At 41.8% G+C, this 19,512-nt stretch overlaps 1 protein-coding gene across 1 annotated transcript; it reads right to left on the reverse strand.

The window, feature by feature from the left end:
- Window positions 1-288: 288 nt before the first annotated feature.
- Window positions 289-17,421, reverse strand: LOC125426800 (plasma membrane ascorbate-dependent reductase CYBRD1). Its single transcript, XM_048485540.1, has 4 exons — window positions 17,177-17,421; window positions 4,954-5,162; window positions 1,113-1,267; window positions 289-1,024 (listed from the first exon to the last, which is right to left on the reverse strand). The coding sequence occupies exons 1-4, from the start codon at window positions 17,361-17,363 to the stop codon at window positions 727-729; spliced, it is 849 nt and encodes a 282-aa protein (XP_048341497.1). The 5' UTR covers window positions 17,364-17,421; the 3' UTR covers window positions 289-726.
- Window positions 17,422-19,512: the final 2,091 nt, after the last annotated feature.

Here is a 19,512-nt window from a genome sequence, read left to right on the forward strand (position 1 = left end):
ATTGTTGAAGACTATACAAATTAGGAGACTTGGATCCCGCACTTATATAAGATATGATGTTATGTTTCTTTAAATGATAGTTGAACTGTATATGTTGAAAAAAGAACGGTTTGGTTAATAATATGTAAATATTATGATACTTATTGGATTGAATAACTAAATGAGATATAGAGCCTGAGTGCGGCGCGTTTTGCGCTTTATACAGCTGGAACCACTCCTTTAAGAAGCCTGCTACTAGTCTGCCATGACCTGGATGATATTGTAAAGATTTACACACACAATGCATAGTTAAAGACAACAGGGTTTGTGTCACTGGAAATCTGACACACCTCTTTTCAATCTCACATTTTATTGAAATAAAAAAGTTACAATAAGAAGAATTATAGCTTAGGATATGTCCTTCTAGTATCACAGTGTTCACTAACTCCTATCAATTTTTCTAAAAGTTATGTTATATGGAATGAAGAAGTGAGAGCTCTTTGGTCACTGTGAGCTGAACAACTACTGAATTGGATCCCTGGGCTGGATCCAGCCAGCTTTTTCACTCCATCTTGTTTAATGCCCTTTCTTACTACAACCCTTTTCTTACTACAACCCCCACCCCACATGGCCTTTGTCCATGCAAGTCCCATAATCCCAGCATAGCCTTTTTGGTGGTGGTCAAAGGGAATCCCTCTCCGCCTTTTTCCACCAATGGAGAAACTGGTTGGATCGAACCCAGTGCTTTTACATGGTTGATCGTTGTCCAGCATCATCAAGGCTGAGATGTTGTTTTCTGGCCTCACTGCTGAGCTCTACATCAGAGTTCTCTCTATCGTTGCAGTCCGTCTTAGTTAGACCCTCTTGGTTACCTTCATACTTTCCTCCAATTTTTTCTTGGACTTTTGAATTCGGTTCAAGCGGACGCTTCCAATGGGGTCTTGTTGCCATCCATAAAATGATACCGCCAAAGACCACAACCAGAAGGCCAAGAGTATTGACAAACAGAGCTTCTTCTGGAGAATCTCTGTAGGGAGGAGCTTTCCTTTGGAGAAAGAAATCACTGTTAAAAACACAAGCTAATTGAAAAAACACACACACTCTTATTCTTCAAAAGAGCAAAGCATACTTACAAGGCAAAAATAAGTTTTTCTGTAATTCCCATTAGTACAGTTGCAATCACGGTTCCGAAGATAAGAAGACCAGAGTAAACATGGATCGGCATCAGCGCTGCCCGAAGGGAAATGGGAGCGAAGGGAAGTAGGAAGACTACAAAACCTAGAACAAGCTGAGAAGAAACAGTATAGAGTTATTTCATTGGTAAATTTTACTTTGGAATGTTAAAGACACATCAAGAGCTTGTCCTTGTGGTCTGGCTATTGAAGCCATTCTTTCAGCGCTGTTGCTAGCAAAACAAAGAGATGGACAGGACAAATGGCAAATCAAGCCATCTTTTTAAAAAAAAAAACTTGCAAAAATGACTTTTCACCCATGGTGGGATTGTTCTAAGGCTGACAACTATTAGATTATTTGAAGGCTATGCACAAAGGAAGGAGCTGTGGCTCAGCTGTAGAACATCTGCTCAAAAGGTCCCAGGTTCAATCCCCAGCATCATCAGTTAAAAAAGGCCCAGGTAATAGGTGATGTAAAAGACCCTGACCTGGCATCCTGGAGAGTCACTGCAGACAATACTGAAATTGAAGGACCAGTGGCCTCATTCAGTATAGGTCAGCTTTATGTCAGAATGCAAATCTCAAGATTCAGTTTGCAATTTCCTCCATTATATTTTTCTTCTTAATCACGTTAAAGGGGGGGGGGGTAACAGTGAGTGATTATCAAAATATAGTTAGGCCAATAAGATTTGCACGTGAATATGCTGGAAATCTCTCCAACTTGTGAACATGTACAGAAATATATTCAGCTTGTTTAAACAGGGAAATGAGAATTAGTTAGGGAGGCAAAAGGATGCCTTGAAACAGGAAAGCTTGAAATGAACATCTCAATCGTAAGCCTTGTTAATAAGCTATTTGCAGTGGTGGCGAACCTTTGGCACTCCAGATGTTATGGACTACAATTCCCATCAGCCCCTGCCAGCATGGCCAATTGCCCATGCTGGCAGGGGCTGATGGGAACTGTAGTCCATAACATCTGGAGTGCCAAAGGTTCGCCACCATGGAGCTATAGCAATGACCCCGTGAGCTAAGAAGCACTCAGAAGATATTGGACCATTAAGATTTAGAACAGGGATCTGCAACTGCGGCTCTCCAGATGTTCATGGACTACAATTCCTATCAGGCAGGGGCTGATGGGAATTGTAGTCCATGAACATCTGGAGAGCTGCAGATCTCTGGTTTAGAAGCTTACATATGAGCTACCCTACAAAAACAAGAATAAGAATGCTCACTTGAAACTTTTAGTCATAGCCACATAAATGCTCATTGTTGTGCAAGATAAAATTGTTTTCATTCTAACATCTTAAACAGGGACTAAGTCCCCTTCCGCACATGCCGAATAATGCACTTTCAATGCACTTTGCAGCTGAGCGGAATAACAAACTCCACTTGCAAACAATTGTGAAAGAGGACTGAAAGTGCATTATTCGGCATGTGCAGGCCTAAAACAGTGCAGGATTATTTCAGTTTAGATGACATAAAGATAATTTCCTTTGTAATTTATTATCCTGATATGCTGCTTAACCAGCTTGAAGAAATACTGGTTGATATATATTTTTCTGCACCACTGAATAATGTTAAAACGGTCTCCTGGCAGAATAAACATTCCTTGTGCACGCCTTCAAATTTAACAGTCAGCTACAACACTCAGAAACTGGGCATGAATCCACAAAAACAGCCAACCTGGACACGAAGAGTCCATTCTTATTCCAACCAGGGCTGACGCTGCTTCTAAGATCGGACAAAATCACGCTAGCCTGGGCTATGCAGGTCAAAATATCTAGATCTTATTCTTTAGTGGTTTAAATACTGTATATCAAATAGAATGTTTTCCTCTTTTTCTTGAACACAAGGAAAAAGGGAGCCAATCCCCCCCCCCAAAAAATTACTTGCCAAATTGGCAAGGAAGCACGCAATGTGATCTTAAATTTCTGTTATATTAGTATTTAACCAGAGTAATACAATAATACATTCATAAACAACCATTAATTCTGTCATACAAAATGCGTACTTTGCATCAGATTCATTCATAAGTACCCGGAACCTTTCATGAATGATTTCAGTTAAACGTCACAAACGGCTAAGGAAAACACAGTTCGTCGGGGACAAAATATAAATGGCAGCTTATGTCCTCCGGTGTGTTAATATTTCTTAAGTGGACCGACACATAGTTCTTCTTCATAGTTACATCTAATGAAGGTTTTCTGTTATAGAGAGTGATCGACAAATGCACTTGCGTTAAATTATTGCATGTGAGCACTTTAGCACTGACGAAGAACCGAAAACGCTCGTAGCGCATAGCGTTTTGCATATCTTTGAAGAGTGCGGTTTTGCATATCATTGAAGATTGCTGTAATTTGCTGAAGACTGCGTGTTTTAGAAGAAGTGGTCGGACACCAAAAACAAGAGCGTTAAATGAGCTCTTGTAAAACATAGTGCATATTACTGTTCGTATGCGTTACTTTGCACAAGTTTACACGAATGTAACTGCTGGAACTATATACTCAAGCATTTCGGCAATTGCTGCGAAATTTTCCTGTGGGCGTGACATCTCCGTACTAGGTGTTACATTGGGATCATGACACCAAGTAGCATCTAACGAACAATTTGCTTGATGACCTGGATGTGAGGGCTAAGAACTATGTGTCGGTCCACTTAAGAAATATTAACACACCGGAGGACATAAGCTGCCATTTATATTTTGTCCCCGACGAACTGTGTTTTCCTTAGCCGTTTGTGACGTTTAACTGAAATCATTCATGAAAGGTTCCGGGTACTTATGAATGAATCTGATGCAAAGTACGCATTTTGTATGACAGAATTAATGGTTGTTTATGAATGTATTATTGTATTACTCTGGTTAAATACTAATATAACAGAAATTTAAGATCACATTGCGTTCTTCCTTGCCAATTTTGGCAAGTAATTTTTTTTGGGGGGGGGGGGATTGGCTCCCTTTTTCCTTGTGTTCCAGATTGTATCTTTTACTTGCCTTTCACTGTTATCTGCTGACTTTCCTCTTTTTCTTACCATATTTTAAAAAGTGGTTTTAAGTCCTAATACAATGGAGCCATCTTTATTATGGGAAATGTCCTTGCATTATTTTTAAGAGATGGGGGCAGCAGTAATATTAAATACTTATGTCGTTCTTTCTATTTTGTATACATTGGAGTATCTTCCAGGGACCTTTACCAACAGCAGGTGGCTCTCATGGAGAAATTACAAGCACAGCTGAAATGATGTGTTTTACTGATTCTGTTGCTATGAGCAGGATCACATAAAAAAACAGCAGAGATACAGGTCTGTGTCTAATTTATTTTTAATTTTCTCTTTGCTGCCAGGACAATAGAGAAGAAGCTATTTACTGGCACATCTCCTTGGTTTGGGAATTATTTCAAATGCGTTCTCTTTTCTATGTCTTTTGGAAAGGGAAAAAAAGGCTGATTTTAAATGTTGTCTTTACTTCCAAATTGGCTGTGATCGAGTGAAGCTAGCTCTAAGATGCTGGCAAACTTATGTTTCCTCTTTCAGCCCCATTACTAGAGCGGGAATAAAAAAATATATTTTTTCCAGTCCCAAAAAAGGAATGTGCTTGTTGGAATGCATAAAGACAATTTACAGATTTGTATAATAGGGTCTGCCAAGTCAGACTTACTTGAGTACAAAATTTCCTGTTTTGAACTGTGCTGAACAGAAGCCACTACTTAAACCAATTCAACATTGGCCACTCAGCCAGGAAAGCATATTGCTAATAAAAATAAAACAGAACACTTTTAAATACTGTTTATAAACAGCATCTAACCTGTAGAGAATACAGAATGACAGCCGTCAACCCAATCCAGCTGTGCAGACTGTACATGTTAGGAATCTTCGCGGTGTTATGGAAATCAAAAACAGCCACCAGTGAAATAATTGCCAGTGTCAGAGCAATGGTATTTAACCCAGCATGAATTAATTTCATCAGAACTTTGCTGCATTTCCAGGTCCATGGTAACCGGTACACAATAATGGCTAAAGATTGGGGGGAGGGGAAGAGGGAGAGGAGAAAGATAGAAAAAAAGAAAAGAAACATTTGCAAGTTTAGCGAACGTTTTGATGTTTACATTCAAAGTCTGTCAAAGCCCAGTATCAACTATTGGAAAGTTAGCGACAAGCCTGATTAATGTCTAACGAAAAAGCCACAACAACTGGGGTGGGTGGAAGGTGTTCCTGATTGTCTCAAACGAACACACAACATGAGACTTTCAGAGAATGTTGGTTACTCAATAAGCAGCAGCAACCAACAAATGGAACATGTTATCAAGCCAAGACATTCTTTCCCCTTTTACTTTTAACACAGAAGTCAAACTCGCGGCCCTCCAGATGTTAAGTTCCCATCATCCCCTGCCAGCATGATGCTGGCAGGGGATGATGGGAACTATAGTCCATAACATCTGGAGGGGCGTGAGTTTTGACACCTTTGCCTGAGCACATTCCATTAATGATGCAGCCTTTTCCCTTCCCATGCCCAGCTTGGTAGGCCATGGAATTTATTCCCCCAGCATGTGTGCATGTGAAGTACCATCAGGTTGCTTTGGTCTTGTGACGACCCTACGAATCAATTTCCTCCGAAGTGTCCTATCTTTCACAGCCTTGCTGAGGTCTTGTAAACTGAGAGCCATTGCATTTTTTACTTCTCCTGCTGCCTTCAATTTTTATTAGTGTTATTATCTTTTCCAGTGACTCTTGTCTTCTCATTACGTGAGCAAAGTAAGACAGTCTTGGTTGTTGTGGGTTTTCCGGGCTGCGTGGCCGTGGTCTGGTAGATCTTGCTCCACGGCCACACAGCCCGGAAAACCCACAACAACCAGTTGAATCCGGCCGTGAAAGCCTTTGACAATACATTAAGACAGCCTTGGTCTAGTCATTTTGATGGCAACTAACCTGGATAGCTTTAAAAGGGGCTTGGACAGTTTTATGGAGGAGAAGTCGATTTATGGCTACCAATCTTGATCCTCCTTGATCTGAGATTGCAAATGCCTTAACAGACCAGGTGATCGGGAGCAACAGCCGCAGAAGGCCATTGCGTTCACATCCTACATGTGAGCTCCCAAAGGCACCTGGTGGGCCACTGCGAGTAGCAGAGAGCTGGACTAGATGGACTTTGGTCTGATCCAGCTGGCTTGTTCTTATGTTCTTATGTTCTTATTTTAGCTTCCAGGGACAGTTCAGACTTGATTTGATCTAGAAATTCCCCGGCATACCTGTTTTAATTTAGATGAAGGTGATTTAAAACCGGCAAGTTAAGGAAATCAATAATTAAAGGCCACGATCCCATTTTCAAATTCAAACATTTCCTTGGCAAAAAATCTAAAAATGCTTTTATAAAAATGAAGTTAAAAAAATGCATTAGCTGCCTTTTTCCATTATGGAACTCAGTGGGGCTTACAATATAACCATTAGGAAAAAACATTAAAAACAATATAAACAAAACAACAATTATAAAAACACTCAAAAGGTCACAGTTTAAATTTTAACACTGTAATTAAGACAGTGAGGGAGCTAGGTACAACTCTCTGGACAGGTTGTTCCATGATGATCGGGATCGGGAGCAACAGCCGCAGAACAGCCGCATCATGGGGCTTCCAACAAAAAGACCCTCTCTTGTGTGCCCACCAGATTGGTGGGACAGTCAGGAGACCCTCTTACTGTTATCAATTCTTGAGCAAGAACATATGGGAGAAGATGGTCCCTCAGATACCTCATTCCCAAACGATGGCTGATTAGCCACAAAGCATCTGCCATGCAGCAGGAGCAAATGTCTGTCGCAGGCAGATATCTTGTACACACGTGTTTCCTTGAACCCCGGTTTCACTTTCCATTGTCTCCCCTGCAAATGACATCACTTCTAGAGCAACTATAATTTTCTTTGCCACCAGAGCAGGGCAGATTTGCCAGTAAGCACAGCTTTGCCCCAGATATCTTCCCTCCACCCACGGCCATCCCACCTTCCTTACTTCAGGACTCCCTGATGATCAGGCTTTTAAAAACTTGATTTCAACTTCAAGCATTTGTACCATATTTCAACTTCAAGCATTTGATTTCAACTTCAAGAATTTGTACCATATTAGATCAATTGAAATTATAGATCTAAAACAGGAATATCAAAATAAGAAGCCTCACTTTCCTCCCGTGGCAGCAGCAGCGGCAGGAAGTACGTGTGTGTGTATGGGGGACGGGAAGGGGAGAGAATAGCAACTATAGGTCATGGTTCCCTTCTTCAGCACCATGTGGTTCAGGGAACTGCTTTGCCTCTTTCATCTGACAGGGGGATTATTTCTGGAAAGGGGCCACAATATCGATATGACTGCAAGAATAGCAATATCAATATAACTGTGATTTGAAGGGCTTTAACAAATCCAGCAATCTTGAGACTGCTAGGTGTGATGAGCTCTGTGCCTTAAGAGTGAGTTGATGGGAGGAGTTAAGAGGAAAAGCAGAGACCGGGGAAAGTTCAGCACACAAACTGCACAGCAAGGAGTGAGTGCCTCCTGATGTGTAAAAAGAGTGTTCTAGGTAAGTATTCTATGCATAATGGGCCCCTGTAGGTATTTAAAGGACGAAACCTCTGTAATGTAACAAAATCTTTATATAATGCAAGAGCTTAAAGGAAAAGACCACAGCTCACAGGAAGTGGTCATGCCTGGCACATAAAGACCAGGTTCAATCCCATATCAGAACCCTGTACTACAGCAATTATTTGCAAGTAGATTACTTGCTCCACACAGGGAAATCCATTTCCAAATAATTGCTATAATGCCATGAATATTCAAAACCCATTAAGACGTGGGCGCAGCCTCCAGAAAGCTAGGTGGAAGATCACCTGATTCAAATATCAGAGAGCTGCTGCTAGTCAATTATTGGCTAGCTTAGTGGTTCTCAACCTTCCTAATGCCGCGACCCTTTAATACAGTTCCTCATGTTGTGGTGACCCCCAACCCTAACATTTATCCATTTTACAGATGGAGAACACTGATGCAGAGAGTCTTAGGCGACCCCTGTGAAAGGGTCGTTCGGCCCCTCAAAGGGGTCCCAACCCCCAGGTTGAGAACCACTGGGCTAGCTGAACATCACTGTGTTTTTAGAGGACACATTATTTATTTTTGTGTACCTGTAGAAGAAGGACACTAAGCTAGGTAACTTTCTTGAAGATAAGGACCTCAATCTAGTTTAAGGGTAGACAAGCTAGATTGTGGGTTAAACATCTAGAAGTCAAGATGGTAATTATCATAGAAAAATCACTGTTTTATCCAGTACTGAAAATAAATATCTACATTGTTTGAATAAGTCTAAAATATCCATGTTGTGAAGTAGAGGGCCAAGGCTAACCCAAAGCCGTCAGCTCTTGAAAGCTAAGAAGGCCCTGGTTGGTATTTGCCCTGAAAGACCACCAAGGAACTTCAGGGTTGTGACAAGAGGCAGACAGTGGTGATAAAGAGCTGGCAATAGCTGGTGGAAAAATCCAAATACAATTACAACCGTGATAACTTTGGTCAAAATGAAGTTGTAGTCAACTTAGTAAAGAGTTTATTGAAATGTAACGAATGCCTCAATGGACTTCCACTATCAGACACAAGACAACACACAATACACTGTGCTGAGCCATAAATTACAGCTTATGAGAACCCCACACAGGGTTAAGAGGAAAACAAAAAATTTGCTAATGAGTATATACAATTCCTTAGCTGGGGAACAAGTTCCCTGCAATGCACTTAGTGCAATTAAAATGAAACCTCTTGCAATTTTAAAGTACAAATCACAGTGCAATTAGAAGAAACCACAATTTGATCCTTTTCAGACTGTAACCCGGCATATTAACATGTTTTTACAAACAACAATGGTAAACATTAACACACAGTCACTCCTACAGCTCTTCCTGCCAAGTGGTCATCATCCCCTCTGAAAAAAAACGAGGTTGAGTTTGCAAACACCTGGATCTCAATGAATATTGTCTACTCAGTAGAGGTAGAGGCTTCATTATCAGAAGAAGTAATCTCAAGTGCACTAGAAATAGGATAGCCCGTGACACCTTTTTATACCTATTTGCACTCTGACACTATCTATTTACTCTATTTTCATTGTAATCCCAGGTATCTCAAGTGAACTTTTGTCTTTCGTACTCCCAAAAGTCTCACACAAAAACTTTTACGTCACCATCAAGGCACTTAATATTGGACTCAAAAGAGTCAGCCGAGGAACTACTCTGTATAGGTGGTTTTAGTTTGTTCAATCAGTGTTAAGTTTTTCAGCTTCTTGAATAGAAAAACCAATGATAAGCAACATTAACTCAAAAGTACAGATATTAAGAATGCACACCCATTTTTCCTGAAATCATTTTGCTATCCATAAAAAGAGTTGGAGGTTTTTGCAATCTCAAACCACGAGGGATCCTAGTGGCCCTGATGTAATCTTTTAAGAATGCTGTGTGCATACCAACCTTTAAAACAGTTACCGTAATTACTATGTCTTTTGATTTCAGCAAAACAGCCTGAGTTATCAGGAAAATTTTTCCAGGGAAGTAAGCCAAGCCTACATTTATTTGTCCTCCCCAATGAAGCTATTTTTTGCAAAACTTATGTCACATCTGTAGGAGTGACTGTATGTTACCAGTAATGTCTGTAAAAACAAGTTTCTGTGCAGGGTTAAAGTCTGAAAAGGATTCCATAGTGGTTTTGTACTTTTAAATTGCAACAGAATACCATCCCAATTGTAATTGCACTGTGATTTGTATTTTAAAATTGCAAGAGATTTCATCTCAATTGAAATAAGTGCATTGCAGGAAACTTGTTTCCCAGCTAAGGAATTAGTAAGGTTTTTGTTTTCCTCTTAGCTCTGTGTGGGGTTCTCATAAGTTGTAACTTACTTTCAGGCTCAACAGTCTGTTACCCGCAGGTTTTATTTCTGCGTGTTATCTTATTGAAAGTTTGAAAGTTGAAGCCCAGTGAGGCAACTGTTACCAGTGACATAGGTATAGATTTTTTATCGGGTGGGTTCAGGGGGCAGGGGAGGCGGGGAGGAGCCCATTCCCTCCTTTGCCAAAACTTGAGTCACCGATACCTTTATGGGGGATATCAGAGGAAGACGAGTTCAGTTAACATCAGGGAATTGAAACAAGATACAAAAGCTATGGTGGGGAGAGACAAGGCCTGGTATTATAATAATAATAATAATAATAATAATAATAATAATAATAATAATAATAATAATAATAATAATAATAATTTCAATTTAATAACCTGCCCACCCCCTAAGGCCAAGGTGGCGAACCTATAGCACTCCAGATGTTCATAGACTACAATTCCCATCAGCCCCTGCCAGCATGGGCAATTGGCCACGCTGGCAGAGGCTGATGGGAATTGTCCATGAACATCTGGAGTGCCATAGGTTCACCACCACTGCCCTAAGGGCTCTGGGCGGTGTACAACAAAACAGTGCATAGCTACAGTACATAATAAATAAAACAAAATATACACGTGATATTAAAACCTTAAAAAACATAGCAACATTAACACAACCACCATTGGTTGATCACAATTTATTGACGGTGCCTGATCCCAAGGCCCAGGGGGGGGGCAGGCAATGCCAGATGAGATCTTACATTGGCAGTGCCGAAGATGGCACAACAGAGGGCACGGGGGCAGGCAATCCGCAGCCGGCCTCCCCAAAAGCTCTTCGTGTTGACCTTGAGCATGAAAATTGGCATGGCTGCAAACTCTCTTTTTAAATTTTTTTTATTGTATAGAATGTTTATATAACTGTTACATACAATACATTTTTCTAACTATACATTTCCCCCTTTTTTCCCTCCCTCCCCCTCTTCTTTTTCTCTGTTGTTCAAGAAGATCCATTCTCCATATTCTCTTCTTCCAGATTTCTTCATTAAATCCAGCTTCTCTCATCCAGGTCACAAACATTGTCCATATCTTCGTAATATCTCTTAATTTCTCTTGCCATGGCATATTTTTTGCCATCGGCTGCAACTCTCTGTCCATCCGACAAGGAGTCATCAGCGGAAAGGCCCCTTCCCGGTTTCCATCTCTTGACCCCACCACAACTGCGTCCACTTTCCCCCCTTTCCTGACCTGCTTGGTTGCCCAAGGGGCAGCCCAATCCTGAAGCAATAATTTTAAACAGGCCGCCTCCCTGCCTGCTCTAGGCGCCTCTCTGTCCCGCCTCTCCCCAACCTCATTGGCCGCACCCTGCAAAGAGAAGCGGGTGCCACTTGCGGCTGTTCGTTTCTGGTTGTTGCACTCCAGAGCTTAATTTGATCCAATTTGTTTCTCCACTCTAGAAACGAGGGATGGATTAATAAACCAGCAGGAGGCTCCGAGTCCGACCATACGCAAAGTGCCTTCCCCTTGCACTACAGTAAATTGGAGTAATAACCTATAATAGTTATCGCTACCACTGCAAGGGCTCTTGTGCTTTTGACAACTGCATGATATGTAGAAATTGAACATACAGCTGCTTCCGGTTTTCTAGCTAGGGGGGCGGCTGAGCCCGGAAACAACAGACATGTAATGGGGGGGGGGGTTTGAACCCACGAACCCCCCCCTTACCTATGTCCCTGACTGTAACATTACATTAACTCTTTATTAAAGTCTTTTTGACTACAACTTAATTTTGACCAAGGTGACTCATCATGGTTATAATTGTATACAGAGGCAGACAGTGACAAACCACCTCTGTTTGTCTGTTGCCTTGAAAAGCCTACAAGGTCACCATAAGTGGCTGAGATTTGCTGGCACTTTCCACCACCAAAACAGCCACAAGGTTCTGCAGTATCAACCCATATTGTTTTGGAAATCAATATTGGACCCATGTTTTTTTTTCTTTTATACAGAAAATCAGCAGCACTCTGAAGGCTAACAGTATTTATTTCTTCATAATCTTTCTTGAGTCAGACTGAATTGGTACCAACATGGTTAAAGCTGAAGACAATTCCCCTGTAATTATGGTTCAAACAACCAGGCACTAGTTTTAAGATCCAGGACAGTCCTTGTTATCATTACTGTGCCTAGGAAGATGCAAAATAGAGGGGAGAGAATGTGTGAAGCAACATCCTAAATCTAACAAATCTAACTAAAAGATCAGGCATTAGGCTTTAGACCAGTGGTTCTCAACCTGTGGGTCGCGACCCCTTTGGGGGTCGAACGACCCTTTCACAGGGGTCGCCTAAGACTCTCTGCATCAGTGTTCTCCATCTGTAAAATGGATAAATGTTAGGGTTGGGGGTTACCACAACATGAGGAACTGTATTAAAGGGTCGCAGCATTAGGAAGGTTGAGAACTACTGCTTTAGACAAAGGGGGGAAAGTTAACACGCCATTGTACTGGAATTACACATTTTAAATCCCTTTCCACATATCCTGTTTGATGGACTACAGGTACCTTCACAGTTCAAAAAGACCCACAAGACGCCTCAGTTTAGGCTAGTGACTTGCTGGGTGATCTGTTAATTCAGCTCTATTGTCAGCTGATGATGGAAGCTGGGACTGTGCTAAGCAGTAGGAGGTGAATGATGTAGTTGACACAGTGGCTGGTAGTGTTGTTAAGATATTGAAAGCTTGTATACTCATGTCAATCTGCAGCAGTTCCTTAAGGGTACTGACTTATGTGCGGAAATCTCAGAGGCTTATATTAGCTATAAAGGAAATGTATCTTGCCAGTTTTCTTCCTCTGAACCTTTCAACAGTATTGCTTCCACCTGATCCCACTAAGTGGTTTAGGAGATAGATAAGTAGGGCACACAATTGTTCAGATATATGAACAGCACATAGGCAGAGGTTGGATTAGAATATCCCTAAAAATCCTAAGTAGGCATGCTTGGATGAATGGGAATGAACAATATTACCATCAAGACATTACATCCTCCTTACAGCTCTTCTAATATGTGTCCACCACATGCCAAGTTCTATATAGTTGAACTGTATAACTCACAAAGGAAACTCTGTTCCCAAATGGAATGTCCTGGAACATGAACCAAGGTATATTTCTGTCTTATAATAAGCACAATATTGACATTTGTAAAGCCTTCCCCCCCGACCCCCTGCTCCCAACTGCATATATACATTTTGGTAATTTCACAGACTTATTTTTAAAGAAAAGCATGTTCAAACATAGCAGTCTTGTGCCTAACGTTGTAGAGCTTACAAGAAGAAAGCCAGTTTAACCTTAGCTGGTACTGTAATAAGCAACCTTATGAATTTTGGTTTCACTGTGGCACATTCATTAGAGTTTATTCCCTTCCAAATTTGTACAATACCACAGCATATATATTCTAGTAATCTGTTACCACAAATCTTTTGTTGAACTAAAACCCAGGACCTTCTCCAGATGTTAAGACAATAATGCCAAAATAGAAAATCCAGTCTTAAACATGATAAAATAACAATGCTATTGCTTTCTCAAAGGGGGAGAGCTAAACAGTTATTTAAACTCAGTATTTTATGTTGTTGTTAGTGGATTTTATCTATTAAGATCTGACTCAAGATTTATTTTGGAAAGAGAAAGAGGTTTCCAGTACATGTTTTGGTTCTGGTGTGCGAACATGTGTAGCGCAGAGTGATTTTCGCAGACACCCATAAAATGTTGTACATTCCTCCCAAAGATGTTCTGTTTTAAGGGATTCTTAATTATCAATACAAGTAATACAAGCGAATAAACAGACATGGAGAACAGTTTAGTCTAAAGGTAGCAACTTGGCTGAAATCTTTTTCCATTCATTTCAACAAAACAGATGGTTGCAAAATAGCTTGCAGTTCAACTATTTCCATTTCACAACCTTCTGTTTCCCGAAAATCCAATACTGTCTTTTCTTTTGCACATTCTGACTGTGCATTTTTATTCTAGCAGTCGCACAAAGCATTGCCAATTTTACTTATGTCAAAACTCATTCACCCTTTAATAAAACTTCAAAGAAACTACTGACAAAGCCTCTCTTGCTCAAATCATGTATTTTTATGCTGCAGAATCATCACACCACAGCTTTGAAATACTTTATTCTTCTCAGTTAACTGCTTTCCTGAAACATACAGTGTAGTGATAAGACAGTAAAACAAGGATTAGCTCAATGTTAAGATGTCAACCACAGTTTAACTAACAGTGATGAGATCAAGATGGAATTCGATTGGCAGGTGGGGAAATCAAACAGTGGTATTTTACTGGTTGTGGTGGGTTTTCTGGGCTGTGTGGCCGTGGTCTGGTGGATCTTGTTCCTAACGTTTCGCCTGCATCTGTGGCTAGCATCTTCAGAGGTGTATCACAGAGAGAAGTCTTCCCTCTGTGATACACTTCTGAAGATGCCAGCCACAGATGCAGGCGAAATGTTAGGAACAAGATCCACCAGACCACCGCCATACAGCCTGGAAAGCCCACAACAACCACTTAAACAGTGCTCTTTTTCTCTTCAGGCAACTATAATTCTATGAGGAGGGGCTAGGGATCTTTAGCAGTAACTTCATTCAGACTTCAGTCTCAACAAGTCTTTCAAAGTCAGCATAGCCAAAATCAGATTACATCTAGTAAATTCACAGTATTCTATATCCAAACACAACCTCTGCCCTTAGTAACCTTCAATCAATTCAAAACTTGATACCTGAATGTGGGGAAAGAACAAAAGGATCTGGGCTGGAGCCCAACTATCAGGTTCAGTCTGAAAGCGAAAAATTTAGTTAAAACTTTTAGTGCATCTGTTTTACTTGTGTAATAGCCAGGGCCAAATTAAGACATGCTGAGGCTCCTGAGCTTTGTCACGTTTAAGGGGCCTAACAGTATTGCCAAAAACATTTGATAATTGGTAGGGTTGTTTTATTTATAGGCCTCTCATAACCTGAAGCTCTAAGTCAGGGGTCCCCAAATATTTTAAGACCGTGGTAATCTTTGGAATTCTGGCACAGGGTGGGTAGGCACAACCATATAATCACTGCCACAGGAGGCTACAGGAAGTAGAGACAGTAAGACAGAGAACTGCAGGAGAGAAGAGAATTTGGAACAAACCAATACTGTGTTCTCTCTCAAACAACTTGATAATCAGCATAGCCAATCAGATCTCCTGACAGGCAAGGGCCCTGCCTGTCCTCATCTATTAAAAAAAAAAAGTTGGACTCCAGAAAAGGCATTGAACGGTGCTATAGCACCCACTGGTACCATATTGTGGACCTCTGCCCCCGAGCTATAGCTTACTTAACCTGTGTCTAATCTGGCTATGGTAATATCCCTTGTTTCGAAGACTTCCAAATAACCAGACTGACCCATCCTCTATGCTTGACAGAACACTGGTTTTGCAGTTATACAAACACAGTTATACAAACACTTATGAAATTTTTGATCCAGGACTTTTCCCACAAGATGTTTTTCCAACCTTATCACTTCAGTGTCTATGGAAACAAACTGAGACACATTTGGGCACACAGCTCCTTCCTTAACCTACACTTGTCTTTATTTTCTCTGCCTGTCTTTCATATTTGCCATTTGTGTTTTTTTTTTAATTTGGAGGACCAGATTTGGAGAATTAGTTTAGGATCCCCAAGACACACAACTGATTTCATAATTTCTTATTTTTCTTCACATTCTCCTTTGGCAAATCTCTAGCAAAGCTTTGTGTAATTTTTAAATCTTTGATTCTTGTCTAATCTGCTCTGCTCTGGAGCTTTGCTGCTCCTGTTACCTAATGCAATGAAATCTAATCTATATCAAGGTGTGTACTCTTTGAATCTGTAGGCAAGGACTACTCAATTTTCTGATTACTCACTCTCTGTCTCTCTCTCACACACACACACCCTTAGTAATATGGAAAGAGAAAAATAATAGAGGTGTAGTTAGTCATATCTGCCTCTTGTAAGAAATAAAGTCTTCTTGCAGCCAAAATACTATAGAGTTACTGTGATATAAACTTTGGCCCACAGTTAACTGCATGAAGCTGATGCCAAATCAATTTTAAAGAATGAAACCGTATTCATCTGCACTAGTATTGCCTCACTAAATTCAATACGCCTTTTCTATTTGCTGCGTCTGAAGAACTAACTAATCTTCTCATCACAGATTTTGGATACAAAACACACAGCAAACCATTCTGGCAAGCCACAGGCTTATGAATTCATAAGCATAGCCATTTTCAACCTAAGATAAATTTCTTAGCGGGATTTTTTCAACTATAAATGCATAAGTACTTTCCTGGATTCAAGTCTAAATAAGATGCATGTCATTCTTTTCTCCACTAATGCACCAGTCATTCATCCTTGTCAAGGGTTTAACATTTACTCCTTCTGAATTTACAAAGTAAAATAATCCAAGTTATCAAATCAATCCCCCATTTACAAAGAACGTGCCAAGGATTACTGAAAAAAACAAAAACAAACCCAGGCAACTACAGTGTCAATAAGTGAACAAATAACTGTTTAAATGGAGGAGGGGGGGGGGGTCTGTACAAATTTTAATGTCGCATTTCTGCAGCCTCGTCCAACGTTTACGGAGAAGTTAAACTCCGCACTTTGGTACTCTAGGCTATGCGAGCATTCCTGATTGGTGCTTGCCCCTCGAACCAGAAACTAGATGGAAAAACAGAAAAACCAAGTCGGCTGCCTCCACCCGAGAGAAAGCGATGCTCCTGAAAAGCCAGATCAACAACCGTCCCCGGGAGCGATCTCTTTTCCCAGTTCCAGTTTCATGCATCGCAAAGCGGAATCTGAGGCTGCAGACGGAAGCTGCCGTTGCACGAGATCGCCTGCTTTCTAATCTTTTATTTTCCAAAAGGCTACAGTTGAGTCAGTGAGATGTGCAGGAGGGGAGTCCCATAAAAGACGAGACGGGGCTTCTCCCCAGCCTCACAACTTTCCAAAAGCGGCCAAAGTTTGGGAGCTCCCTCCCGAGCAGCCCTGCAACTACCCTCTCCCCCTCCCCAGCACAAGGCGCGGCTGCTGCAGGTCGGGGAAGATCTGCTTTGCAAGCGCCCACTCCTCTTGCACCCGCCGCCGCCTCCTACGCACCGATGCCTTGCACGAACACGAAGCCCGTGAGGATCAGGACCGGGTGCCAGTTAAACTCGGCCGCGCCGCCATCCCAGGCCAGCCCTTCGCGGTAGTGGAGGACCCAGACCAGAGTGAAGATGACGGAGAGGAAGCCGACCAGCAGCGCCGAGCCCAGGAGCGCCAGGAAGCGCCCGTAGTCCTCCATTCCCCTCGCAGTCCCAGGCGAGAATCGCCAGGCGGCTGCAGCAGACCCAAAACAAACTTCGGGGCCTGGGGAGGAGGAGGAGGAGGAGGAGGAGGTGGGCGGAGCCAGACGCCAGTCCTCTCCTCCCATAGGAGGGAGTAGCGGGTTCAGTCACCGCCTGTGATAAGAAACTTGGGGAGGAATGGAAGTAGACTCCGGCCATGCAAGCATCCTCTTCCGCGGGGCTTTTTGGACGGAATCCCTGCCCCTTCTGCACATGCAGAATAATCCATTTTCAGTGCACATTGCAGCTGGATTCTACTATATGGAATAGCAAAATCCACTTGCAAACAATTGTGAAAGTGGATTGAAAGTGTATTCTGCATGTGTGGAGTGGCCTGTCCCTGGCGGGGGGGGGGGGGGGGGCGGGATGGGCAGCAGACAATTAATTAATTGCATGTGAGGAACGGGCCCCATCCCTCCCAGGGAGGGCAGCAGACAATTAATTAACAATTAATTAATTGTCTTTCTGCGGTCCAGCATCAGTGCATTTAAAGAGATACTTAATTAGCAGAGATAAAGAGCACCAGAGATACTTTGAGTTGCTTTATATAAAAGTTTACTAACTGAACGGGAGGGTTATGTGGAATAAAGCAAATAATTGCCGTGCTGCTCTGTTACATATTGACAGTACTAACTATACACTTAAGACTATATCTTGCTCTTTCTTCCTACTTCTCTCTGTCCATGTGCTCTACTTCTCTGCTACAAAGAAAACAAGTTAAATTGTTAACTTTGATGTACACACTCACTAACATGTAAGCAATGGCTGTCTAACTGACCAATAACTAATCAACAGGTCAGCTCATTACAGAATCGTCTCAACATTCTGTTTATGTACAAACAGTTAACCTGGTTGCTGTGGGTTTTCCGGGCTGTGTGATTGTGATCTGGTAGCACAGCCTGGAAAACCCACAACAAGCAGTTGAATCTGGCTGTGAAATCCTTAGACAAAACGGTTGATTCTTTTATGACTGAGTTGTGACAGACACTTGCAAATACTAAGAGATGCAAAAAAAGGCTTTTGAGGACTGCTTCCTGTTTAAGGGTACCATGTCCATGCTAGGGAGAACTGGCTGAAAGTTGATACAGGGGCTGCCAGGCCTGGGGGCAGGGCGGGGCAGGGCGGGAGAGACACCTGGCAGCCTTGCAGCCTTTGAGGTAGGGTTACCAGGCCCCCAGCGAAAGCCCATAGCCGGGTGCGTGGGTTTAACTTTTGATTCATAGTCAAATTATTTTGTTTGTGTTGTTTATTGGTCTGCCTTTCTCCTTGGACTACACAGGGTGAGGGCGGGAGAGGGGTTTGTAAGCCGCCTTGAGGCTCCTTACAGGAGAGAAAGGTGGGGTATAAATTCAAACCCTTCTTCAATACAGGAAGGATGGTATATTCAGTAAACAATTCAATGGGATTCGGGTTGTAAAACCAATCTGAAGTTTAAAAACAGAACTGAAGGAAAGCACAAATCTTAACATGATATGTTAAATGATAGAAAAATTGTATAGAAGGATCCTAGTTGCAGCAAGCTAAGAACTGTAGTAAAGACCACAGTCCGTCCCTCCTGATTTTTCTAAATAGCTTTGTGAACTCTGCTAGTTGCAGGGAAAAGCCCTCTTGAACGATTCAGTTTCTATAGTTTGTGGAAAGCCAGGGGGGAGAGAGAGCCTTTCTGACTTCCTCAGGCAAGCCATTCCACCATGCAAGGGCCACAACAGAGGTGGTGTGTACAGGTGGTATTATTATTATTATTGATACAAAACAGTTACACACAGCAAGCAAGATCAATATGCTGGATTTTGTATTACATCACACGTCGGACACTTCCCAAGCATCTAGGACTGTGTGATGTATCGATGAATAATGCGTGCAGAGCCGAGTAGGGTGGCCTTTTGTAGCTGACATATGGTGATTTTGTCAGCGCCAATTGTTTTTAAGTGCCGTTCAAGATCTTTAGGCACTGCACCCAGTGTGCCGATCACCACTGGGACCACCTTTACTGGTTTGTGCCAGAGTCTTTGTAGTTCAATCCTTAAATCCTCGTATCGTGTAAGTTTTTCCAGTTGCTTCTCATCAATCCTGCTGTCACCAGGAATTGCAACATCAACTATCCAC

This window comes from Sphaerodactylus townsendi, linkage group LG02 (assembly GCF_021028975.2).
Source record: "Sphaerodactylus townsendi isolate TG3544 linkage group LG02, MPM_Stown_v2.3, whole genome shotgun sequence".
Classification (NCBI taxonomy): Eukaryota; Metazoa; Chordata; class Lepidosauria; order Squamata; family Sphaerodactylidae; genus Sphaerodactylus; species Sphaerodactylus townsendi.